A 26,674-nucleotide genomic window follows, 5' to 3' on the forward strand; every position below is an offset into this window, starting at 1 on the left:
CATTCTGTAAAAAGTTTTATAACAAGTAAGTTGTTCCAGCTTGTTATTTTTCTTCAAGTCTTAATTGTGAAATTTCTTCTTCTTCCGATTCCTCTTCCCTGCTGCAAAAGCTGCTTTTTCACTCATGATCTCCTGATACTTCTTTTTATTATATCTGAACAAAATAGATAATTTGCTTTTAAGCATAGTAAACCAAAGTTCAGGAAAAGATAACATGGAAAGTGCTCTACATACATAATTTGCTAAACTGAGTTCTCTCATGTTTTCCAAGTCAGATTTCTTTAAATTTATACACTTATGAGTAGGTAAAGGGAAATCAACACTTAGATTAATGATAAATGCAGGTAAATTTCTTTTTGGAAGTAAATTTGATTGAAGAATCATTAATTTTAGCATAACCAGGGGGTTCTTCACTGCAAATGCAATCACATTTTGGACAGTTTACTAAAACACTGCTACTGCTTACAGGAGGAAGGCTCATCAATTTTGACAATACTATGGACAAATCATACCCATTTTTATACTGCCTTCTCAGCAAACTCAAAGATAATCCACCTTTCTCTACTCAAGATTGAAAACTGAGATGAGATTAACACTAAACAATGAACAGGATATACGTACTGAATATGAGTTGCTAGCACCTCTAATACAGATTCTTATGTACCTGCACCCATTACCACAACGCATCACTGCATGCTGAGCAGTACTGAGGCTTTTAATTACAACACTGAAACTTGACAAATATCTACACTAATGCTAAAGTATCTGGTTAAAGCCCTTAATTAGCCACAACATAAATTAACTGATCAAACTTCAAATACATTACTTTTTAAAAATAGCTTCTGATAAACACCTTGTAAATCGGGTCAAGCGAGAAAACTAGTTAAGAAACAGCTATACTAACTTGCCTTCCTAACATTAATAATTAATTTACAAGCCTGACATTAACCTTATAATCCCAAATTATGTACTATGAAAACATGTCATTATGTGAAAAAAGAAGTGCAGATTAACATCATGTAATAACCAATACCAAAATGGATCAACCAAGGAATCTACTCCAGAAATTGTAGGTTAGGCAGACATTAATTAATCCAATCATACTCTTCAAGTGAGACTTCTAGCACAATTTTGATTTCTCTGACAGGTGGCAGACTGACATAAAATGAAATCATACCAACTTTCACAGAATTACAGTCAGCACTTTTCTATCAATTATGCCAAGAAAAATTAATCAGTCTTTAAACAACAAAAAAAAGTGTATGCGTAGGCATAAATCACTGTCCTGGTTTCGGCTGGGATAGAGTTAATTGTCTTCCTAGTAGCTGGTATAGTGCTATGTGTTGGGTTCAGTATGAGAAGATAACACACTGACGTTTCTCAGTTGTTGCTAAGTGGTGTTTAGACTAAGTCAAGGATTTTTCAGCTTCTCATCCCCAGCCAGCGAGAAAGCTGGAGGGGCACAAGGAGTTGGGAGGAGACACAGCCAGGGCAGCTGACCCAAACTGGCCAAATGGGTATTCCATACCATGTGACATCATGCCCAGTATATAAACTGTGGGGAGCGGGGCTGGGAGGAATTGCCACTTGGGTACTAACTGTGTGTCGGTTGGCAGGTAGTGAGCAATTGCATTGTGCATCACTTGTATAGCCCAATCCTTTTATTATTATTATAGATATTTAAATATTATTATCATTATTAGTTTCTTCCTTTCTGTTCTATTAAACTGTTCTTATCTCAACCCACAAGTTTTACTCCCCCCCCCCCCCCCCCCCCAATTCTCTCCCCCATCCCACTGGGTGGTGGGTGGTGGGGGAGTGAGTGAGTGGCTGCATGATGCATAGTTGCTGGCTGGAGTTAAACCACGACACACTCATTTAGAGCCCTTGGTTTTTAGCGTAAGCCTGTGCAGACACTTATTTTAGAAGTGAACCAGAATAGGGCTGATATGTTTTCTCTTCAATACTGACATTATTTTAGGAGCAGCTGCCAAAAGAGATGACCCAAGTTGGATAAAACCCTTTTATGAAGATAAAATATGCCGTTTCAGTCTAATTATCCCATCCCTTAGATCTTCTCAATGGCAATGCTGCTGAAGTGCTAAAACGGACTAAAAAGTTTTCTTTGAGGTATACAAAAAAAACCATATAAGCTGAATAAAAACAACAAAAAAAGTTATATAGTTAAAAATACTCCTCTCTTACATCAGATATTATAATTACAAAACTGTTTTTAAATACCTTCTAAACTCAGAATCCGCAAGCAGCTCTTCAACAATTGTTCTCTTCCTTTGTTTCTTAGGGATTCGACTATGGTAAAAGTCTATAGGAGAATCAACTACAGTTCCAACCTAGAAAACAGAAATGAAAACATTCGTATTGTACAGTAAGATGTTGATTATTTTGCCCCCCCCCTTTTTTTTTAAATCCTCAGCAACAAGTGTAAAGACACCTACAGAGAAGATCAGAATGGTATCATAAGAAAGTGCAAAATATCAAAAGCATTAAGCAATGTATTGTATGCAGAGTCAGTTTTTGTCTCATTGTTTAGTGCACAGAGGACGGCCTGGGCTTTAGGACTGTACAGTTTTCAACACTGGACTGCTGCATCAACACTTGTATTCATAAACAGTTTTTAACTTTTAAACATTTTCCCAAGGAGGGAAAGGAAACCCTTATGACCATCTTAACTCTGTCATTGTGGTAGTTTCACCAGATGGCTACATAGCGGTTAATCCAGCTCTAATACAAGAGTTTGTCTCTGGAATGCATCACATTTTTCCAGCTGGCACGTTAGCCGGTTCTGATGATTCAGGTTAGTAGTGGAGATACATGGAGTATATGTTTCATGTAGTGAAAACAGACCTGTGCAGATCTCATTATGTGGAATACTTCCATCTAAGTTTTTCTATGCTGATAAACTTCAAAACATACAAGACCCACCCTGTAGAGTGAAGTGGTAATGCTTTAAGAAATTAAAACAATTTATTCAAGCATGCTAACTACTCATACAGTAGATGGAAGTAGATGGAAGCCTGTTCCTATAGTCTCTGCAGTAATTATTTTCTTTATGCAAACCACTTCAAAGCTGAGAGCTACAGCAGCAGAAATTCTGGCTGACCACAAAGCTAGCCGTCTCCATTCAAACTGTATTAGCTAGTAAGAAAATAAATGCTAGTTATTTTCTACACACTTGTTAAAAAAGGCTAATACTTTAAAAAAGCAGTGAAGATCTAGTCCACTGAGGGTTCAAAATACAGATTAAGTCAGATGTTTGTTCACTACGATGAGATCAGCCGAAATTAAAAAGCCCCAGCATATATACATATGTAATACAGAGTTAAGCAGTTGTAAACTGCAGCCAAGTAATCAAAACGCTTTAATAATTAAGCTATGCAATTAAATCAACATAGAGGCTACCTACAAAATAGGCAGGGAATAAGAATAGCTGTTCAAAACTTCAGCAGTACAACGCCACCTTCTGCTGCTTCCTCACCTGGAAATACTTGGGTAGGCCATCTCTATCATTCTTCTTATAAAAATGCTTAGGGTCCAACGAAGCTCTCATCTTCAAAACTTTAAGATCATTTTTCAGTTCACTTGTGATTTCTGGAGCTTTCATACCAAACCAACCGTCACCTGTTGTTTTCTCTCGCTCTGCCTAGGATGCAATACCAAGAATAATAAATATGCATTCAGCAACTAGGACAGCATAGAGCAGGGAACTCTTCCCTCCAAAAGATGGGTAAAGCATTTAGAACATAACTCTGTACCTTTAAAAAGTGTATTCTATGACCCTTATAATAAGAAGGTCATCAGCACTGTTATTAATGACAGATTTGTACCATCCGAGCACATTATCTTTCACGTCACTGTCCTGGTGACTAAAAGGATGGCTTTTCACAGGATGGCTCAAGCAAGACACTAAAAATTGCAGTTTATCACTCCACTTCCAGTGAGGCCTGTATATGCACACAGTCCCAGCACCAGGCTTTCTACCAAAGCTTGTTTTGTTATTGGAAGCATTATCAGCTCTTCACTTACCCTGCGCTGCTTCTTCAGCTGGTGAAGCGATTCCCTGAAGGGTGGGACACATTCTTTTTTTTCAAAATCTGGAGTTATTATACTCTTCTGCAAGAGCTGCAAGAATTTTTTTTAATGTTAGGGAGAGATCTTGGTGATACAAATTTTACTGCTTAACCGTAGTTACAGAACCTACTAAAGGAATCATGCAGAATCTAAGCAAGCATTGTAATACAATACTTGAACATCTTTGATCCACAATGAAAGTAGTAGGGATATTCAGATCAGAACTCTGGCCAACAACAGAAAGCAGCTGGCTAGCTCTGGAAGAAGTGGGACAGCAAATGCTCCGAAATAAAGCAGGCTACCATGGATGAACCTAAGAAAACAGTCTCAATGAAAATAACACATTCCTTTAATCTCAAAGGGTGCTTTTGAAATAAAACTGCTAATTCTGAGTTAGGGAGAGTATAGACCTTTATTTACTGAAATTCATTCTTGCTATGGACTAAATACCTTGTTAGCAGACCTTCAGCTTGTGTACCACTAGGCAAAACTGCAGGCATTATCAACTTCATTTTATTTTACAAGATAATGCTGGTATTTGCACTGCTTTTCAGTTTCTGAAGTTATCACATATATTTAAATTCTTACCATTAAAACCAAACGTAAATCCACACTTTGGCCAAAAACAATGGAAGTTCTCAGCAAACCGTAAAACAGGATACTTCTTTAAAAACAAGTAAATCAACCTTATTAACATCTTTGTGTTTCAGTAGTCACAGGTAACTGCATAATTGTAAGCACATTACCTGGTCCTTCTTTTTCTCCTTCAGTTGTTTAATTACACTTGATCTAGGCTTCTGTTTTTTTGCATCAAAACTAATATATAAACCTCCAAGCTTCTTGATATTCAAACCAGGGTCTATGCTGCTGGAAAGATGTAAACTAAAAGAGAAATAGTTAATGATTAGAATATTGTAACAAGCATACAACTAAACCATCTACTGTCTTCCAAGAAAGATAAACAGAAAAACTATTTTTCTTTTTCTTCCCACTTAGTTCCATTTCTGCAATGATTTTAAGTCCCAGTATCTAGAAGAAATACCTAATTTAGAGGTGACAGAATATGGGGTGGGGGGGAAATCATGCCATTATATGAAGTGAGAGTTTATTAAAGAATAGTACCTGTGTAATCACTTCACAAATCTTTCATATTAACTTTAATGCTGTATTCTTATCTTAGATATTACTATCTTCTATAAAATTGAATTCTTAATTCGCTTAACCTTGCCAAAAGAACTCATGACCAGCATCCTCCTTCTATACATTGAGAAGCTTGCTAGCTAAAGAGAAAAAAAACAACCCACAAAAGACAAACATGTGGGTGGTAAAAATATTGTCAACTCTTAGTGAAAAGTGTGAAGAAGCTACAATTCATCATATGAATGTTTAAATCCTTGTCTGTATAACAGTGCTAGGAATAACATTATTAAAACATTTAAAAGCTAGTAAGCTTCAGACATTTTTTTTTTCATTACTTCATTCAGGCAGCCAAAGGAACGTATCTGCAAACAATGTACGATGGCTGACTCAAAAGGAGGTTTTTGATTATAAGAATGCTTAAAAGCTATGAAGTATTATGGAGAAATATGGTAATATCTAAAGAGGTACAACAGGTATTTATTGTAGCTTGAATGCTTATTAATACAAGCCCTTTACAACTTTCTACTGTTGTAACTAACCTGTGACTAATCTTCTATAGAGCCTTAATACCGAATGCTTGGCTAACTTTTTGTAAGACTTCTAGCGTACCTGAAGGTTTTTAGAAGATTAAGACTTATTTATCCAACCTAAACAGAATATTATGCTTTAAACATATGAAGCATATAAAGGGATTTTAGGAGGAGTTGGACTACAAGAGCTCAACAGGTCTCATCCAACCTAAATTACTCCATGATTGTATGCTGGGCTGATTTCACCTGGAAGTGTCACCATCCCACAGCACAAGAACTGAAAACATAGAAGTATATGCAACTGTTTAGGATTAAAAAGCACTATCTAATTAGGCAATGTGTAAGGAATTTACTGGACTTTTTGTTATTTATATCCAAAGTAAAAAATCAACAATTAAAAACACTGTGACCTGAATAAGCAATTAAGCCAGCCTGACGAGTTTAAGCCAGTTTCACATGTTGTTTTTTAAGCCAAACACATACAAGGCTTCCAGATGCCTAAATATTTCAGAGTTCTGTTATGCTATTTACAAAATTGAAAAATCCCCAAATCCTCAATTTATGGACTGTATTTGTATTTTATAATCGGTGAAACCCTACCTTCCACGTCAATATGACTTACATGGTAAGACTACTCCCTCATTTATTCCACATCATTTAGCACTTAATGTACATATCCCATGCATATGCTTGAATGAAATGCAGATTCTTTAGTTATTCCCAGAAAGATACTCACATGTCAATCTTATTTTTCAACAAGTCATCATCTTCATCTTTCTCATCTTCATCTATCAATTCCTCTTCAGCCTCTTCCAGATCTGAGGATTCTTCAACTTTCTCACTTCCTTCATGGTTACTTTCAGCATCATTATTCTGGTCTACCTGATCTAGGTAATACCTTTGGCTGGAACTCATGCCAGGCTCAGTATCAATTACAAAAAGCCCCTCAGCATGCAGTGAACTGTTTTTTAAAGATTTGTTGAGGGAAGGAGTCCTCTCATCTGCCTCTTTGTAACACAGATTCTCTTCAACTGTATCAACGTCTTCCACATCACTGTTTTCGGATTTATCACTTTCATCTTTGCTCAGAAACAACGCAACAGAGTCGTTTCCACTGCTTGACCTTTCACTGCCGTGGGATACAGATTCAGCATATTCTCCTGTTTGGTCTTCACCACTGTCCACACCAATTTCAAGCATCCTGCATCTAACAACACTATCAGTTCTTTGTGCAACGGCTGTGTCCTTTTGCGGGCTGCTCACTGGACTGGCTTGCTCACCCTTTCTTAATTTATCAGCATGGGTGAAAGACTGCTGTGCATCTGCTCTTTTGCATTCAAGAATATTTTTGCTTTCATTTGGTGTTATTTGCCCATCGGATTCTACAAATTGTTTGGGACTCATGCAATCAGTCAAAGAAAGATCCATGCACTCTGATTTCCCCTTCCTCACCAGTATTTTGCTGTGTTCTTCTTCTATTTGGCTACATGCTTCCTCTGAATCATCTACCCCAACAGACTCTGTATTTTTTATGGCTTTTTTTCCAGGCAATTCAGTGTTACTTTGTTTCATTTTTGTACGACCGCTGGGTGTCACATAGCTCAAAACCTTTTCCTTCATGTCTTCACTCTGGGTTGTAATGGCAGATTCGGAGGAACATTTACTTTTAGGTGAATTGGGTTCTTTACTATCCTCAGTGACAGAGGAAGCATCTTCTGTGTCAGAGGCAAGTTCTGTAGCAGGTCTAGAATCAGAAATTATTACAGGCTCAGATTTAATGGTGTCCACAATTGAGTTCTCATCTTCCGAAACAATTCTGTTTCCTTTCTCAATCTGCTTAGTATTTTCTGCTTGTGATTTCATTTGCATGCTCCTAGTAATTCGTTTAGTAGTGATGGATGGTTCCATATGAGAACTTAAGCAGCATGACCCTGCATCAGAAATATCTTCACTCTGGGCTTCATGAACTGCGTCTGGCTGCAACTGCTTTTTGCTTTGCCTGCTTCTTGTAGTTCTGGTAACATTAGGCATCTGGACACCAGAAACAGCAGAGGAACAAGACTCAGCTTCAGAGACATCATCTTCATCCAGAACCCTGCTTAACTTATTTAGAAAAGCTGTCTTATCATGTCTTTTTTTGTCAGAAGAATCTGACTGATAAGGAACTACAATTTGTCGTCGTCTTGTTACTCTTACAAACAAAGGTGTCTGAAGACCAGACACAGATTCTGTTTCTGACACATCCCCATCAGCTTGCGGTTCAGCAACTGACAGTGCCGAATGAACAGTTGTGTTCTCATTTCTAGTAATTTGCATCTCTAAGCTATCACTGACATCTGACTTTGTTTCTGCAAGTTCCAACTCTTCAAACTGAGATTCCTGAATTACCTCTTGATTACGAATTGATTTAGTTCTTCTTCTAGTCATCCTCAGAGACACAGGAGTACTGATTTCAGCAGATGCCATCTAGAAAAGGAGTAGAAAAAAAGCGTGCTATTGACAGGTGAAATAACCCCATAAAAAGGATGCTATACAAAATTTTCTAAACAAGTCTGCTAAAGCTGACAACACATTACATGTCTCTGTGTAGCCCTGTTTACGTGGAGGAAGCGTTAACAAACCATCCCTTGCTTATCTTCTAGTCTTCTGTCTTTCGGTCAAGGCAGGAGAAGAAACACACACATATAAACAAACACAAGCAGATATTTTCTAATTCTAAAAAGTTCTAGCAAGCTATCATGGGAAGCAAATGCAGAAGTGATGTTCAGAAACATTCAAAGATTTGCTCAACTGTAAAACACTGAAGCCTAGCAACTGGCAGACCGTGCTCCAAAATGGTTTCCGTAAGCAATTTCAGCCCTTTTAGGGACAGACTGGCCTTACAGCAACCGCAACACTCGGTATAATCTGCTCCTTTAACGATGCTTGTAAGTCACCTGGAAGGCCATTCAAAATTTTGGAAAGAAAAAACACTCTGCAACAGCAGGGTCTTCCCAAAACACAGAACAATGTTGGATCAAGATAAACCGTGCTACCTAAACGATCGGTATTTACGCGAGTGTTTGCATGCCTAGTGGAAAAGCCACAGAGAAATGCCAAAATAACCGCAGTGCAAAGACAAAAAAAAAACCAACCAAAAAACAAAAACAACAAACCAAACCCTTCCCTTTAACATTAAATGGCTTAACAACCTACAGCGGCGACAAGCGCCGACAGGGGAAGGCGGGGGCCGGGCCAGCCGGGGAGCGCCGCGCAGGCCGGGCTGCGGCAGGGAGCCGCTGCCGCAAGGGCGGGGAGGCGCGGCGGGCGGGCGGGCACACTGCTGCCCCCGCCCCGCCGCCGCTCGCTGCCCGCCGGTCCGGGCTACGCGGCCGCCACCACGCAGCCCCAGGGAGCCGGCGGGCTCCACCGCCCGCCCGCTGCGCACAGCGCGGCCCCCACGGCGAGGCCGCGTGCGCGTGTGAAGATGGCTGCCGCAGCGCCGCCGCCGCCTCACACCGCAGGTGGCGTCCGGCTGCCCGCGCCACCCCTCCCGGCCCCTCTCACCTCCACCGCGCCGGCGGACTCGGGGCCGCAGGCGCCGCCGCCTCCCCCGGCCCGCGCCCCCTGCTCCGAGCGCCGCGCCGCCATCCGCCTGGTGGCCACCATCTTGTCAGGCTCGGCGTGCCGGCCCCCGCCTTCCGGCGGCGCAAGGGGCGGGAGCGCGGCCGCCTCCGCTCCGCTCCGCCCCGCTCCGCCCCGCGTAGGAGGGGAGCGAGGCCGTGCTCAGCCCGCCGGGTCGTACAGTCCGAGCACGGGGGGCGGGCCGCGGCTCGCCCGGCGCGTCGGAGAAGCCAGGGGCGCGCCCGCGCGTCGGCCTGGTACCGAAAAGCACTGCGGCAAGGGCAGCGCAGCGCGGCGCGCCACAGGGAGCGCGCGCCGGCGGGTGGGGGAGAGGGTTACGGCTGGCAGGAGCGCGCAGGGCACTCGAGAGCGTTTTATGACAAAGTGTAAAATACCATTTATGACAGTGCAAAATACCGTTACTGAGATGATGAGCAGTCGTACAAGGCACAGATTAAAAGCCTACCAGAGTTCCAACTTTTAATTCACACTCTCGAGTTTCTTAGGGAAGGAATCCCATCCCTCCCACGTTGATGCAAAACAAATTAATGAAATAACCTGACAAAACGTTACACTGTTAGTGACTCCAGAAAAATAAGATTAGCGTGTCTTGAAGGGTGCTCTTCTACAGCAAGCCAACTGTTAAGAGTTTACAGAAAGGAAATAATTATCCCATTAGAGCAGCCTATACAGTTTTCTAGCACAATTCTTGTTCTCTAGCATTTCAATTTATAAAACAGAGCACACGTGAGTCTAATACGATACAGAACATCAACAGCCAGACACAGAGACAGAATTTACAGACAGTGGTTAATCATCATCAGCACACAACTCAAAGCTGGTAGGAAAGTCTGAAATGAAACTCATGTAGTTCTGAAACTCTGATACACATTGACCAACCCGACATTAAAAAAAGACTACATTTTGTTTAGGAGAAAAAAAATTCAAACTTTTATTGATGCACTTCTAGTTCCAGTTCTCCCATCTCATTTATCAAAAGGATTGAAGAAGTCCAGGACAATCTCCCAGTATTTGCCACCTACAGATAAGATATTTGAGGACTCAAATGGTGTCTTGAAAAAGATTAATCTTTTAACTTAGTGGGATGGATTATAGGAAGCTGGCACTCTAGACGCTACCTATCGGCATTCAATTTCCACTAGCTGCCTACATGACAGCATTTGAAAGATGTTGACAGAAATTCATTCCCTTACAGTCCAAATCTCAAAACATGTACAAGTTAATGAGTACTACTAGTACAAAGTCCTGCTCCTGCCTGAAATCAAAATGAAAATGAGTATTTTAGACACTCAGTATCAAGCTCCTGCTGAACTACAAGTTGAACTTTTGCTATCTGTTCTGATTTAAAGGCCAAGGAAATGAAAAGGCCTTTTCGACAGAAAGAGTACATTAAACCAGAAGCCTTGCCTTAGCTACAGCAATCTCTCTAGGATTCAAAAGCCAGTGCACTAAGCTACTGCCGAACAAAAATATACCTAACTTCAAGCTAACCCTTGCTCACATCATTTCTGAATGGCACTCAAGCAACAAAGTTTCCTAGGCAACCTCAAAAGAAGTCATCCATTTTACACAATCCTATAGTGAACAGCTTCAACATTTACTATCTGCTCTGACTTGGCCAATTCTGATTGCGTAGTTCATAAAAGTATCAAAAAAACCAAGCCACAGTTGAGAAGACAGGCACAATTCAATATTCGATTAACAAATTTTTTCATCACTTGTTTTCAATTCTTATTTTAAATGTTCACAGAATAATACATTTTCTATTTCAAACAGTAAAGATGCCATCACACTTGTGAAAACACTAAACAAAGCATATTGAGGCACAAAGCAGCCAGAAAAATTCAAGTAACAGTCAGAAAGTAATTTGGAAGATGCATTTTTTTTTTCTAAATCATGGAGGTCTTTTACACTGTATTAAAAATAAACCGATTTTCCCATCCACACAAATTAAACAGCTGACTTGCCTATATATACATACCAAGTAATGAGATACCAGTTGAATTTTTTGGGGTAATTTTTCATAAAAGATGACAATTTTCTATAAAAACTAGTCCTCAAATGCTTGAAATATATGTACCTACCAGATAAGTAACTCTTTAAGAGAAATTCATTTTTTTAAAAAATAAAAATATATAAGTTTCTCTATACTACCTCATGGCAGCTAAAATATAATGATAATTTTACAGTGAACTGGTCATACAAAGAAAAATACTTTAAACTGTTTCTCTATAGATAATTTCAATTAAAAACAACAAAACCAAAATATTTCATATTTTAAATTAACTGGTCAATAGATTAAGAAAGAAAAATAGTGTTAGAACACTGCAGACACTCCTGCTGACATCACACTGAATAATTACAACTTTTGGTCTTTTTTACAACTGCTGTAAAAGTGTTTCTATAAAAAAAGCAATGTTCCCCCCATCCCCCAAAAATTAAAACAGTAAGCCATTTAAAAAAAAAAGAAAAAAAGAAAGTGTTTTAAGAGGCATTTCTTTTAGCTTGCATGATATAGCCTTTGGACTTGATAATTCCTCTGCTTTTAACAATGACTGAATACCGGAGAAGCCATAAAGGAATCCACTCGTGTGCTTTTGTGTTCTGGATGCTTTCCTGAAGAACTTCTTGGAAACTTGCTTCACAAAGTAATTCTGAAGTTAAAAAAGGATATTCATGCTTTAAATAATGTCACGTAAACAGCCGCAGAAAGCAACACTTTCCTACAGTCAAAAATCTTAAGCAGTGCCAGATACTCCAGAGATGCACTCTTCCAGAACGTACGTAGGGTAAAAGCAGCTGAATATTACAGAATAAATCTTCCGGATGCCTTTTTTGCAACATTGAGTATTTCCCACAAAACTAATTAACTGAGATTTCTACAATATCAAATGGAGATGATCAGCAGAGCCATTTGCAGGAAAAAATGACAATTAAATTTGAGAAGATGCTAGACAAGCCAGGGGTGTGTAAAGCATAAGGCTGAAATCAGCAAAGTACTGAGCATTCTCAGTTACCTCTGCAGTCACTGGAAGCTCAACATTTATAGCATCTCCCATAACTGGGCTCATAATAAGCACAGGCCCAGAAAGCATTAAGAAAAATGGGCTTGAATGCCACAAAGCAGAAAAGGCAGGCAAGTATAAATCCTCCTAGTTTCCTCTGGAAATTCAGTCAAGGGAACAATCTCTTAGATGAAGAGTGTTCCCTAAAGAGAGTCTCAATACTCTTCAGCTGCCCATTACAGAAAAGTTAAGGTTAGCAAACAATGCATAAAGGAATCACTACTTGCTTTGTTTTCTATCCACATCCTCCTCCTCCTTCATTTCATGATTCCCAATAGAGAGTATTTATTAAATTGCAAGTTGCACTTTGGACTTCACAGGACATGGAAATCGTCAGATTGAATGGTAGTTCATCTTGCACACTGCCAGAGCAGTGCTGGTACATGCTCAAGCACTGATGAAATTCGTTAGTTGCAACAGTGGTACTACAAAGCACATACTTCATAAATAACATTTCATATACTTTTTTTCTTTGGGGGGAGGGGGAGAATGGGAAGAAAAGGGAAGGAAGGAAAAGTATGATCATCATGAATAGTTGGTCATAAGGAAGAATGTAGGGAAGGAATGAACTAAATATTGTTTAAGACTTCTCCCTTACAATTCCAGCAAGATATTTAAGGCATCATTATAGTGAAGAAGATTAGATGACATTGGAGAGAAACTAATATAATATCCCAGAATATTCTAGGGAGCTGGTAACTGAGAGTTCTAGAGTCTAAAGGAAAGCCTCTAAGTCCTTCAATCATTTAGTAAATCAATCACTGCACAAAACAGGTAAAGAATTTGCACCAACTCTTTTTGAAATATCGTTATTTTAAGAAGTCACTACTTTGAAAGAATCCTGCTTAACATGTAGTGATTTTACATGTCTAACATTACCAAACTACTCAAAAAAATCAACTGACCATCAACATTTCTATGCAAGCTATTTCACAGACAAGTTCTAGGAAAGTGGATTTTCATTTGTCATTTACTGGCCTTCAGCAATACAACTGCCATTTCATTCTATGTTTTGTGGAAATAAGCTATTTTTTGAACATATGTAGTACAAATTTCTCAGTAGTTTGTTCTGCTATTTATTTTATTTTCTCTTATTAAAACGATTTCAAGAAACTATCCAAGGCTGCAAGATTGCCTCCCCCCCCCTTCCTTGAAAAAGAAGCAAGAATTAAAATAGAAATGTTTTATAGAGGAGAAACTTTTAGAATCCTTTGTTCAGGATTCAAGTGTAACAAACTTTGAAGTTCAGAGAAAGATTATTCCTGATTTTGTACCGAATAAATGCATTTAGAAGTCTTCTGTTGACTAATCTGGCAAAGCCTTACCTTTAGGGTCATTGTGAGTTAACAGCTGTATGTCAAACTCTTTTGCAAACGCTGTGAGATCAGGTGGCATCACACAACAGGAGGCTAGGTTTACCTGATTACTACTTGGTTTCACCTGAAAATAGCAGAATAATTTTATAAGAAAAAATATTAATGTACTTTAGTTGTTTCCCCCATACCCTCTATTAGAACAGAAATTTTGCTTTGAACAGTTTGCTTTTGACCGTTGTTTTAAGGTATGAAGGCTAATTTAATTCTGCATGATACTGAACAGGCAACTCCTACATCTGCAATTTCCTGCAGCACAGAGCCCAAAACAAATAGGATCTAACTTCAGGTGCTGCCACAGCAAGTTGAGTACTAACCCATTCCAGCTTCCTGTCTGCTGTGCTCCCTAAACAGCAGCAGTCATCCCTGCCTGCCCCCCGCCCCGCCCCCCCCCCCCCCCCTCAAGTAAAACCATTATAGGGGCATTAGTTTGAAAAAGACTTCAAATAAAAAAATCCAGACTTTTTTTGTAAAGGATATATAATTTCCTGTTTTCCATGCCTTCAGATAAGTGTCTAAATCAGATTAAGTTAAAAAGGATGCTCTTCTACTGACTCTTTCTCTGCTCATCACAAACTGCATTCATGATCACCATGCAGGTGGTCATTAATCCCCTCAATTATCCTCCTCTCAGTATACACAAAACAGCAAGGAGCACAAATCAGGACTCTCAGCAGGACCTCTTATGCAGATACAGTATGTTCACATACCACAAAAGAAATGCTGTAAAAGCAGTATTGAAAGAACTAATAAGGAAACAGTAAATCCACAAGCTTACATGAGCATGGGCACATACTAGTACAGACCTCCATCACTCAAATGTTAAGAGGCAATTAGTCACATTGGACAACAAAGTATTGTGCCACTTCATTCACAGTCTGTCTTCCTCTTTACATTTAAGCTTAGCATTCAAGCAGCATTTTTCCAAGGGGAAATCCCTCCATTCATAACACAGCTTAAAGTGAAAACAGCTGTTTTCAGAGTCACTGGAATAAATTTGAAGGTTTAAAGTACTGTTAATACTCCTTCTTAAAATATAAAGGCACTCAAAAGTCAAACCTTCAGTACTTCAAGGAACCTGCTACTGAACAGACCTGTGGTTTCCAGCTTTTGCTGGTCTGTACATAAGCATGCTGAAAAAGTGAGTCACACTTTGAGCCTCCCCTACCTTGAACAACATGGCGACCATCCACAAGATGCTAAAAATAACATCTAATTAATATTTTATATATAAACCCATATATAACTGTGTGACAGCCAACAAAAGTTACTCTGTCCTAGAAATACTACAAGTAGGAAGTTTGTTCTCACCTGTGCCCACAGATACAGCTGCTCTAACAGTGTTTTATCTAGGTCAGAGGTACCTATGGCAACAATCTTTTTGTTTTGAACTAGATTTTCAAGTTCTTGCCAATAAGGTTGCAAATACTCCACGGAGAGGCTAGTTCCATCTTCAACAGGAGGTGGGGCAATAATGACCGAGTCTAACTGAGCAACTCCAAGGGCATGACATGCTGAGGAAAAAGAACAGAGACACTGCAAAATCTTTTGTAAGATACAAGCATAAGCAGCATGACTCTTCAAATTCAGCAAAAACCACACATTCTGCTTCACTCTGCTAGTTTCCCATTCACTGTTTGAAATTCTGAGTGTATCAGTTTTTAGCAAACCATCAAACATACAGCTGAAGGCCAAGTTACAACTGTAGCTCTTGAGGGGGGAAAAAGCCCAACAAGAAAACAACCCCCCCACCACCAAACAAAGTCTGACACTTTTTTCTCCTTTTCAATGTTAAAACTGAATTTTTCTCTAGAGACAGTGGTGACATACAATTCTTGATTCCTTCACTCTCAATTTCTTCCAAAATTTGTAATTTTCACTCCAAACTATAACTCAAGTACAGGGCATGGACTAGGAGAATTATTTGATATATGTGAGGAGTTAGACTAAAAGCACACCAAATGTGGAGATTCAAATTGCCAGAGAGAAGTAGCAAGTCTTGGGAATATCGCTGAGCTTTAGGAAAGATGCAAGTCACGAGGCTTCCTCTTCACAGCAAAAAAACCCCAAAACTAAGTAGCTAAATAAATTATTTCCTTCTGGAACAGGATTCTATCAACATAATTTTAACAAATGGTACTACAATTTACAATAAAGAGGCTATTAACTGGGGTATCAACAGAAAAGAATATCTGACACTTTGATCTTTGGTAACCCCTTATGCCCAACAATATTCCAAAGTGGTAAAGTTCACTGCTGCTCACAATTACTGCTACCTTAGGCTAATAAAACTTATGTATCAGTACAGCCATTGTATTGTATTGTCAAGGAAACTTAACCATTTCATCAGCTGCTTGCAGCACTGTCTTACTTCCTAAAAAATCTCTGGAATACTGCACAGTTAGCAGTGAAGTTCATCATATTAAAAACAACTGGCAACTAAAAATTGGTAAGAACTACTTTATCACTGTTACTAAAACATCACATGCTATTCACTTTTTAACAAGCTTTGTGTGAAAGAATAAAAACTTGCTCCTGCTTGGAGCAAGGAATCAGATTTGAGTTTTTGGACCCAAGGTTACAATGATCCACATTTAATAAGTTTACTGACTGAACCAACATGTAACTAGACTTGACAACCTAAGTCTTTCTTAATAGGAAAACTTGTGACAGTCACTACATACACCTCTTAGATGGAAAAGGTTCTAATTTTATTTCTAAATACTTAAGTAAAGAAACCCTACCAGAAGTTTGAGTTTCACACTTACCCAGGTCAACTGCATCTCTGATCGATGAAGAGTTTGATCCAATGACGAAGAGTTTTGCTATTTTCGAAGAAACTGAAAATCAATAACTAAACAAGCCAGCTATTACTTAATATATATCTATTTACTTTTTCTATATACACTACTTATGAGTTCTTGGGTAAAGGGTTCTTAGAATATACACCAATCACTCAAAAAATTGGAAAAAACAACCTTCTGAAAGGTGACTCCCAGTAAAGACACTGTTCTCTTAAATTTCAAAGCTGTTGTGCAGTCTCAGAACAAGAAATCCAGTTAGATGATCTAATAAGCTGTAAAGCTAGGACTTAAGCATCAAGACACTAAGCAATAACTGTAACAACCTGTATAAAACCCCCGAATATAATAGTACAAACAGACCTCTTCACAACTTACTGAGACTCAAAATGTACTAGTGTTAGTTTGGACTGCCTCCTTCAAGTTCATCATATTCAACCTGGAAAAATTATGCAAATAAATGTGCTTCCAATGCTATTTCTTAATTGCAGTATTATCTGTAATATTTTGCTTCAGAAAAGTCAAAGATTCACAAAATACATTTAAAATGTCTTGAGGGGATGCAAGTTTAACTAGAAAAATGCCGAGCTGCTTTAAAACTTGAAATATGAACTCGTCTTTCTTACCCAACTTCTCGATTACCCACAGTATGACAGTGTGCACTGATGTCATTTGACTTCGCAATTACAAAAAAACCATGGTGGAAAAAATATACATACATGAACATCCTATTAATGACTCCGTACTAAATATTTTTATGCCAGCAGATTTTTTTACTATGTTCTTACCTGATACTTTCAACTCATCCCTTTCTTCAGGATTTATTTTTTCTATAGCTTGAGCTACAGTACATTCCAGAACCTCCAGTATTTCCTGTAGTAAATACATGAGACTTAGGAACAACTTGTCAAGAGGGGACAGTAAGTTCCTGAAGAATGTTTTTAAGCAATTTAAAAAACCCCAAAACTTACAACAGTCAGAAACAAAAAATAGTACAAAAATGCAATGACATTGCATTTTTGCAATGTCAGAAAGAAAATAACCCAATGCTTCTTGATCTCCAAGGGTAGGTCAGGAAAATGAAGCTATATGAAAGGCCCTATACACCCCTAATATAAAATATAGAAATTATTTGTAAGAATTACTGGAATAAGATTTAGTAATGTTCTGATTTTCTGGTGTAAACAGATCACTGTGGCAACTCAAAATGCCTTGCTTTAAAAAAAAACTCCACGACCAACTGAAAAAAAACCATGATCAGAATTAGGGGGTTTTGGTGTTGGGTGTGAACATCTTTGCATAGAAGTATCTGGTAATTTCAGTGAAGCCTATGAAAAGCCTACAGTGAAAATGCTGTAAAATACAAATTTAAAACAGTAATTTTGAAACTAAAAATTAGGGAAGTTTCAGAGACTTCACCCTCTGACCTCATTTAAGACTAGGCTGCCATCTCACATCAGCTGGCACAAGCTGACTTTAAGTCTTTACCTATGTGAGATTTTTGTACTGTACACCACCCCCCCCGCCCCCAACCAAGAACTCTGTGGTAATTTTTGCTGCCCTACCAAAAAATCCTCAAGCGAGTCTTCGAGTTATTCCATACAGTCAGCATTTTAAACAAAAGTTAACTTTTTTTTTAATTACTGGAAACCAATATAATTTATAAAAGAATTTGGAATTATGCAGTTAACATGTTTTGACAGTAAAACTGAGCTTACCCTAAATAATTAACTTTAAATGGATCACTACATCTTAGAGGCAAATGTTTATGTTCTCTTCTTGAGCAATCATTAGATCTTCAACAAATCATTCAGCAGTAACTGCCTCACCACACTCCAGTGTGGAATGCAGCAGTGTGCAGTTGATGCTGCCATTACACAAGAACTGGTAACAAAACCCAAAGAAATGGTCATGAAAGCTTTTCTGTTTTTTTGGTGTGGGTTTTTTTGTTGTTTGTTTGTTTTTTAATGAAACATGCTAATATTTCACAGAGCAAATAATGTGTGGGATATACAATAAGATATATAATAAATAATAAGTGGGAACCTGTTACTGTTTCACTGAATTTCAGAAGCAACTGTGAAAGAAGAGCAGGCAAATACAGCGAGATCTTGATGTCAGATGCCCAGAACTGTGGTTTTAAGAATTATGTGGAAGTCCTTAGCTCTTAAGGGAAAAATTGCCACTTCTGCATCTTCAGAAATATTTCTGAGACAACCAAGGCTACGCTTCAGAGTTTCCCTCTAAACAGGATGATCTTTAGCTATCTAGTTTATCGTCTCCATAGTTTCTCCATTGAGTTTTTACAAGCATGCCGGCAAACTTCTAAGGTACACAGATTTTTTTTTTTTTTGTGTGTGATTTCCCTAACAATTAACTTGAAAACTTACAGACCAGGACTTTTATTTTGCTAAGAATTGTCTTACTTGCCATCAACAGGATTCTTTACTTTGGTATTTCTTAACCTCTCCAAATTTACTAAATATATTTTAAACAAAAAAAGGGTGTGTGTGAGAAATACTCTTTCAGGATATCTGGAGCTGCAGATAATTTTACAGAAATTTAATAGATTCATTTGTATTTTAAAAGGTGTAACCAACTACGTACTTCTCTGGTTTGATGTGTAACATGGATAACATGCTTAATACCTCTCCCACCTGATTTAGGTCTGGTCCAATCTTTGAGCTCCATTCAGTCAGCGTTTTCTGAATGCAGTCCCGCACCTACAAAATATTTTTTTCATACTTAAGTGTAGGTATGTTACAGCTGCACAGAAATACAATGATTCATAGGTGTGTAGACTGAGCAGATGGACTAATGACACAATTCCTTCAACCACAGAAGATTCTTCCTTCATAGCTTCCACCTGAAACTTGTTCAAACTGGTTTACTTAGATATTTTCCTCTCCTCTTTCACAAAGCATTTTAGCAGTACCACAAGTACTGTATTTCATTTATTTCTCAGACCAATGCCATCTTTAAAGGAAAGAACAATACTAAGCAAGCAAGAACTAGGGTGTGGGGTGGGTTGGTTTTTTTGTTCGTTTCGGGTTGGGTTTTTTTTTGCATAGAGATTCTTAAGTTACACTGTACTCAGATAATAGCATACATGCTGTGACATTGTTAGAAATGAGACTTTACAATCAATCACTAAATACTCATTATATTAAATACTTCTCTTTCCAAGATGCATCTGATCCTTTTCATTTACTGCCTACCTATTCCACTGTGCCAAACCACTAATGCTTTTAAGTCCTTCATTACTGAAAGGGGAACCTTCTGATTCTACCCCACACTTGCATTTTTCCTGCATCTACAGATGCAAAATTAAGTCGACTTGGGATTCTGATCATGGGTTTTCTTGAACATATTAAGGCATAACTATTAAGTCTAAATCAGCTAATTAACTGCATATTGTACCAGTGCTTCAGCTGTACCAACGCTCTAGCTTCCCTCTGATACAACTCAGGAGTTGTTACTCTGCAGGCTAAGGAAATGTACTGTCAAGACTGCTATCTGCCACAGGTAGGACCACTTTAATGAGTTGCTGCTTTACTTCACTTTTAGCAATATATTTTATAATTATGCAGGTACCTACTTTTTGTACCATTAAATAGCAGTTTCCTGTGACACCTAACATTAATTCAGAGAGCTCATAATACCATGCACAAACTATAAGCCAACCTCCCTACTAGAAATGGCTATCACAAAGTTTAAGACATAATACAGTAATAATACTTTGTGAGTGCAAATTCTATACCTTCTTTCCCAATCATTTACAATGGCATGAAAAAAATAACTGAGTCAGAAGGCAAGAATTGACACCCCACCCCCAAATAGCTATCCACAATGCTGGAACTCTTTAGCCTATTTTGATGCAACTTATAATGTTATTTTTTCCTTTCTGAGGGAAAGTGAGACAGTGCTAAACATGTATATTCTATATATTGCTACTTTGCAGCTGTTACACTTTGTACTTCTACTGCAGTTTGTATGCACGAGCCTCTGTCTCCAAAGCACACCATTCCCCTGCCCTCAACACATGTGAAAAGCACAGTGTATCCGACTGCTGTGATCAGCTTTTCCAAATACAGCTACGTTCCCAAACTCCTAACGTTAGGGTTCATAGTTTGCAAAATTTTAGCTCACATTCTGCCACGGAGAACTATGCACACACTAAGTACACCAAACAAAAGAGTTAAAAGCCAATTTATTTCTGATGATTAATGCCAATTATTTGCCTTTGGAATTCCAGCAACTCTGGAAAGCAGGCAGCCTTATGTTTAAATGCAGATTTCCCTGTAAATAGAAGAATTTAAATACCTTAACTGATTAGTCACGCACACTGGCCACTCTTAAAAAACAACCCTCCAGAAACTACTCACACAAGGGTGGCCATTACAATACAGCTATCTCTTTGCTACAGAATCTAGCCCCATTTCACAGATCACAAAACGTTGTAATAAGCAACCAGGCCAAATAAAAAAGTTAATACCACACGACAAGTAAATAAAAGTATGATGAATTCTTCCTTCTCATTACATCATCCTCCCAGTCACCAAGTTTCAGATTTTCAGTAGTGCCACTACATAGCAATAATCAGCCAAATGCATAGCTCTTCTCATTATTAATTGACTGTTTTCAGCTGACTGTGTCACGACGAGACAGTAAATACAGTGGTTCTGAAGTTCGTGGCCACAGGATCTCCAGGAATTTTATCAGGACTATTCTAAGTGTTGAGACATACTGCTAAAGGTAATAGTTTTAAAGTGGTGATTTAGAAGTTCTTTCAACTTTTTAAAAAAGAATGACAGCTACACTCTTTAAAGAAGACAGCAACGGCTAATTTTCCTGCGACCTGTCACCACCAAGAAGTCACATTAATTTCAGGTTAGAAAAGAGAGGTTTCATCACTTGTAACGCAAGCTCAGACCTACTCATACCCTTCTCTTGCTCAAGAGGTATCAGGGCTCTGCTTTGCCGTTACAAACAGTACTTCGACTTGCAAGCGTTTTCAGCCTTCATCCCCCGAGAGCAGAAACGCGGTCCGGCTCCTTCCGAAAAGGACTCGGACACAGCAAAGCGCCGCCGGGGGCGCGGGGGCTTCTGTGCGCTGTCGCCAGCGCGGGTTGCCCTGGCCGTCTCCCCGGGGCTCCCCAGCACGGCCAGCCGGCCGGCTTCCCTCCCCACGCACCCCGCCGCCAGGCCGGCGGTTGGCGGCGGCCAGGCCAGCCCCGCGGTGCCGCTCCGCGGACTGGGACCGGCCCGACCGACTTCCCAGCGGGCCAGAACACCCGAAAGAGACGAAGACGACGACAGCCCGTTTTGCCGTTCCCGGCCCGCACCTCGCGAGCGGTACGGCGCGCGCGGAGGGCGGGCGCCGCCGAGGCGGTCGTCAGGGCAATTAAACCCTTCTCCCCTCGGTGACGGACGGGCACCAGGCCGGGCTGCGCAGCGCCAGAAGAACAAGCCCGCCTCCGGGTAACCTCTCGATTGCCCGGACGTCCCCGCTCCCGCCGGCGGCGGGGTAACCCGCCGCTCCTCCGGGAACCGCAGCGGCCGCTCGGCAGCCGCGCGGCACGGCCCCCCCTACCCCCAGCCGCGCAGGCGCCCGCCGCAGCCCGCCCCCCCGCCTCAGAGGCGAGCGCCCGCCGCGGCGCCCCGAGGGGAAGCTCCGCGGGCCGCCGAGCTCCGCTCACCTCCTCGGCGGGGGTGGCCGGGCACTTTTTGCGCAGGCAGCCCCAGTTGAGGAGGTTGCCGGTCTGCAGGGTGAGGGCGGCCGCCCGCTCCACCAGGGCGCGGGCGCCCTCCGTCCCCATGGTGAAAGCCGGGCGCTGCTGCTGTTGCTGCTGCGGCGGCGGCGGCGGCGGTCGCCGGGCTCCCCACGACACCTGCGGCACCGAGCAGCGCCGCGCCGTGACTCAGCACAAATAACGGCGCCCGGGGGGCGGGGGGGGATGCTTTGTAACCGTCCCCGGTCACATGGCACGAGGACAATGGGCGGCGGGGCGGGCCCAGCGCGGGAAGGACCACACCAGCCCGGCCGCGCCAGCGCCGCCTCACCATCCCGCCACGCGCCTGCGCGCCGCCCCTCCCGAGGCGGTTGCCCTCGCCGGGCAGCGCTGCCTGGGCGGCGGCCGCGGCGCTGCACGCGGAGCGGGGCGGGGCGGGGCGGGGCGGGCCCTGCAGCGCGCGGCCGGTGCTGCCCCGCCCCGGGCGGGCCGTGGCGGCCGCTGAGCCGGGGTCCGTGTGTCGGTCCGGCCCGGGGGGCGGGGGGGGGGCAGCGGACGCGGGAGCCGGCCCTGGCGTCGGGCCCTGAGGAGCGCCTGGAGTACACGTGGCTCTGCCGGGTGGGAGCGGCCGGCGTTCGGTGACACCCTCGCCCCCCCGCCCCTCCGTTTCGGCCCCCAGCAGCGGCCGGGGAGCCCGCCCCGAGCCGCCTGCCGGGCTAGAGAGGGCTCCGTGCCTGTGCCCTGAGTCGCGCTGGTGGGCCCGGTGTCATCGCCTCCAAACATTACTTCGGTAGCTGCTCTGCAAAACTAACGAGGCCGTCTGACTTTTAGTCATGACGCTTTTAAGTCACAGATAGCCGTTGGTGGATGCTGAGGTAGAAGGCCCCAAAAAGGAAACCAAATGCTTATTTAGTTCAGTGATGTTTACGTTTTGATGAAACATAAAACTTGACGTACAACTCCAGTTTTACACCAGCTGATTTCAGTGAAGCCACACCGGGTGAAACTTGAAGGATTATGGTTTGAGGATTTCTTTTAAGACCGGGTGGCTTCTGGAAAGCCGCACTCTGAACATAGAAGTCCTTCTGTATTGGGGATTTGGGGGGGGGGGGGGGGCAGGCTTCCCCCCACAGTTAAAGGGAACAGTAAACCACAAATTGTAATTTTGCTGTCAGCACAGAAATTTGAATTGTGTTCCTAACAGATTTTCCTTCCCCAGGCTGCATGTTGCACTAATACAGAGAACCAATTTGCATAACTTCTGTCAGTCTGAAGCACTGCCTGATGGCTTTCTGGTACAGAAGGTTAGTTTAAATGTTCTTTATATTTGTGTTCTGATTACTTTTCCATATTGGATTACTTTCATGTATTTGAAATGTTTTCCTTATTGTGTGAATACAGAGCATCTGGAAGCGAAATATACTGAAAGAAATGTCAGCCTATTTGGAAAAGCAGTAATTTTGGTTTTTTTCTTTAACATGCGCATCCAGAAGGTCTAACATGGCCCAAGGGTTAACCATACACCTCCACAGCTTTACGCATATTTACTCTAGTAGCGAATTCTGTCCTGTTGGGTCTTTCTGATCGGCCTTCTGGCTTTCCAGTAGAGGCCTTTTCTTTTGGTGAAGTTTATTCTTTGATATTTCATTTAAGTAGCTTTGATGGTTGTAATTGTATGGAAGCAGGTTACATTTGGAGATTGCAGAAGGTTTTCAAACAGTGCATAGCATAAATCTTTCTCTCTAATGGAAATTTATGGCAGTGAAAAAGCAATGATCCTTTATAGCATTGTAGAATTTGCTGATATTGGATTACCTTAGCTCTAGAAAAGGGATATCAGGTAATGAAGACTGGCTGGAGGAAAAAAAGTCTCAGCCTCTGTCCTGCTTTATGTCACGCATTTAATTCTCAGTGGCGGCAGGAAGGCATCACAGGAGAAGAAGGGATCTCAGCAGAGTTCTGTTGGCAGTCCAGTCGCCCCTGAAACGTAAGGTAACCTATCAGAGAAAGAGAGGAGGAGGTTTTCTAGCTCATGGTCAGTTGTATTTTTGCGGGTTATCTCATTAAGCTACTTCAGATCTGCAAAAAATGCGATTGGTTTCCTGCAGTATCAAAGAAAAATAAATCGCCTGTTTGAATGAAATGCCGCTGAAGCGTCACTCCGGGCGGGGAGGGTGACTATTGCGCTTCTCTCCCGGTTTTTGAACACCGGGAGCTGCAGAACTTGGCTTGTGCGAGGTCCCGGCGCTCCCCCGCGCCGCTGCGGGCTGCCCGGGCTGCCGCTGCTGGCTTCACACGGAACTGTTTCGGCAGCCGCCCCACGCGCACCGCCGGGCAGCGGCGGGGGTCCGGGCGCCGCCTCCCCCGGCCCGGCGCTGCCGCCGGTCCCCTCCTACCCCCCCCCCCCCCCCCGCGGGAGGCGGGCGCCGCCTGATTGGCCGCAGCGCGGGGACCCGGGGAAGGTGCCGCGGCGGCGGGAGGCGGCGCGGCGGCAGCCCCGCAGGATGGGCGGCAGAGCCGGCTTCTTCGAGGTAGGTGCGGGCGGCGCCGCGTCGCGCCGGGGCGAGCCCGGGCCGGGCCCCGCAGCGTCCTGCCGCCGGCGGACGGGGCTGCCCGGGGTCCCGGCGGACGGCTCTCTCCTCCCCCTCCTTCTGCATTGAAGCGCCGGGGAGCCGGAGCCATCCGCTCCCGGGTCTGCCAAGGTAAGTGACCGCCGCTGCGAGCCGGGCGGAGGGAGCCGGGGTGGGCACGCCGCTCGCCGGGCTTTCCTCAGGGCGAGGGGGCAGAAGCGGCCCCCGCCCGCCCCGTCCTTCCCTTCCCTTCCCCGGGCATGTTCCTCTCCCCCGCGTCCCCGGTGGTCTTCGGACGTGGCCTCGGAGAGGCGGGGGGGGGTTGGGGGGTGTCCCCGGGCTCCAGGCAGGCTCTCGGCGGTCCGCGGCGGCGCCGGATCAATGGCTCTGGGCTTCCCGCGGATCCTCCCGAGGGTATGCCGTGGTCAGCCTGCCGGGGTGGGTCTGGCAGCGCATCCCAGCCGTAGGGAAAGAGCCAGAGCGAGGAATGTTCTCGGCACCTTCTGTCCCCAACTTCTTGGAAGAGCCTGTCGCCAGCCGCCGCGCTCCTCGCCGAGAGCCGTCCCGCCGAGCCTTCCGGCGCGGTGCGGGCGTGCCCCGGGGGGGGAAAGCGCCCCCCGGGGCGGCTCAGGTCGGCTCGCCGGCGCGGAGCCGGCGAGGGAGTAGGTGCCCCGGCCGAGGGGACGGCTCCCAGCCCGGCTCCCCTCGGCGGCGCAGCCTGCACCGTCCGGCGGGGGGGAGCGGGGGCGAGCGGTGCCCGCGGCCCCCGCCCCGGGCAGGTTCCGCCGGCCCTCTGCTAGCGCGGTGCGTTCGACTCTTGCGTGAGAAATGAAAAACAGCTGGACGGAGTTCAGCGCAGTCAGCTCCTTGAGCCTACAGAAAGTGCAGTGTAACGTGCACCTGGGGAGTGTGAAGGGTGATGTGTCTCATCAACTTACATAAACAGCCACACCGACTCTTCGCTGGAATTAGTTAGCCTGGATAGTACAAAGCTCGAGTGGCTTGTATTACGAAAAGGTCGGTATGAGCTGAATGGCAGCAATCCTCAGTTTCTCCAGCACGACGCGCCTAAAAATGAACACAATTCCTACCTCCCCCCCTGCAAAAAAATTGTTGTTATAACCTTAACAGAATCCAAAACAATCTGAAAAGCAGCTGCTCCTCTACTTGCTTACCATGACCTAAATGTTCAGATTTTGCTTTTCAAAGCTACAAAAGTGTTCTGGAATTCACAAACAATTCAGCAAAATAAGCTGGCTCTAGCTCTTGTGGGTGTGAGGTAGGCACCTGCACCATGCCTTTTGCTCTGCAGTGTTGACTTCCCTGTTTTTAGGAAAAACAGCCAAGCTTTTCACTACCTCCTGCGTTTCTACCAGTGTCCCAAACTCTTGTGAGATCCAAATGCAGGGGCAGACACTTGTGTATTACCCTCCTGAATGTCTTCGGTCGTTGTCTGGTCTGCAGGTTTGCTCTTCTGCCTTAGCCATGCTGAACTTCTGAATAGCACTTGTTACACTAGAAGACCTCAAAAGCATGGATGTCTTTATTGCTCCCTGATTTTGCTGATGGGGAGACACACAAAAGTGGAATGACCTGTTCCATCTTGCTAGGCAGAACAATAGCAGCAGACTTTTGAGTCCTAAATCAAGAACCTGTGTCTAAGCAACACTAATGCAAACTCAGAATGCCTCCTTAATTTACATGTCAGCGTTGTATGTCTTAGTCCTTTTCTCTGTACAGCAGATAATGG

The 26,674-nt window shown here is 42.9% G+C and overlaps 2 protein-coding genes across 6 annotated transcripts; both read right to left on the minus strand.

Moving 5' to 3' along the window:
* Positions 1-24,720, minus strand: DNTTIP2 (deoxynucleotidyltransferase terminal interacting protein 2). Of its 4 annotated transcripts, none has more exons than XM_049807316.1 (8): positions 24,708-24,720; positions 9,306-9,346; positions 6,496-8,225; positions 4,836-4,971; positions 4,045-4,140; positions 3,497-3,661; positions 2,242-2,351; positions 1-154 (listed from the first exon to the last, which is right to left on the minus strand). In XM_049807316.1, exons 3-8 carry the CDS (start codon positions 8,223-8,225, stop codon positions 61-63), a joined length of 2,331 nt encoding a protein of 776 aa, XP_049663273.1. In that variant the 5' UTR covers positions 9,306-9,346; positions 24,708-24,720; the 3' UTR covers positions 1-60. The 4 variants fall into 4 exon arrangements, with proteins under 4 accessions (XP_049663273.1, XP_049663275.1, XP_049663272.1 ...); XM_049807318.1 differs by lacking the exon at positions 24,708-24,720 and having other exon boundaries at positions 6,496-7,790; positions 8,148-8,225; positions 9,306-9,409; XM_049807315.1 differs by lacking the exon at positions 24,708-24,720 and having other exon boundaries at positions 9,306-9,409.
* GCLM (glutamate-cysteine ligase modifier subunit) lies at positions 10,295-22,610 on the minus strand. Of its 2 annotated transcripts, none has more exons than XM_049807331.1 (7): positions 22,322-22,610; positions 19,280-19,345; positions 17,411-17,495; positions 16,590-16,661; positions 15,133-15,335; positions 13,774-13,888; positions 10,295-12,037 (listed from the first exon to the last, which is right to left on the minus strand). In XM_049807331.1, exons 1-7 carry the CDS (start codon positions 22,439-22,441, stop codon positions 11,868-11,870), a joined length of 831 nt encoding a protein of 276 aa, XP_049663288.1. In that variant the 5' UTR covers positions 22,442-22,610; the 3' UTR covers positions 10,295-11,867. The 2 variants fall into 2 exon arrangements, with proteins under 2 accessions (XP_049663288.1, XP_049663289.1); XM_049807332.1 differs by having other exon boundaries at positions 16,590-16,646; positions 22,322-22,601.
* Positions 24,721-26,674: the final 1,954 nt, after the last annotated feature.

This window comes from Accipiter gentilis, chromosome 8, assembly GCF_929443795.1.
Source record: "Accipiter gentilis chromosome 8, bAccGen1.1, whole genome shotgun sequence".
In the NCBI taxonomy this organism is placed as follows: Eukaryota; Metazoa; Chordata; class Aves; order Accipitriformes; family Accipitridae; genus Astur; species Astur gentilis.

Bases quoted from the DNA above. Each gene is read 5' to 3' on its own strand.
- DNTTIP2 (XM_049807315.1), bottom strand. From the start codon at position 9,407: ATGGTGGCCACCAGGCGGATGGCGGCGCGGCGCTCGGAGCAGGGGGCG. The intron at 8,226-9,305 runs GTGAGAGGGGCC...CTCCTTTTCTAG, and splicing joins AGTCCGCCGGCGCGGTGGAG to ATGGCATCTGCTGAAATCAG. The intron at 4,141-4,835 runs GTAATGTGCTTA...AAATTCTTGCAG, and splicing joins AGGAGAAAAAGAAGGACCAG to CTCTTGCAGAAGAGTATAAT.
- GCLM (XM_049807331.1), bottom strand. From the start codon at position 22,441: ATGGGGACGGAGGGCGCCCGCGCCCTGGTGGAGCGGGCGGCCGCCCTC. The intron at 19,346-22,321 runs GTGAGCGGAGCT...AATATTTTGTAG, and splicing joins CGGCCACCCCCGCCGAGGAG to GTGCGGGACTGCATTCAGAA. The intron at 12,038-13,773 runs GTAAGGCTTTGC...TTTTAACTTCAG, and splicing joins AACTCACAATGACCCTAAAG to AATTACTTTGTGAAGCAAGT.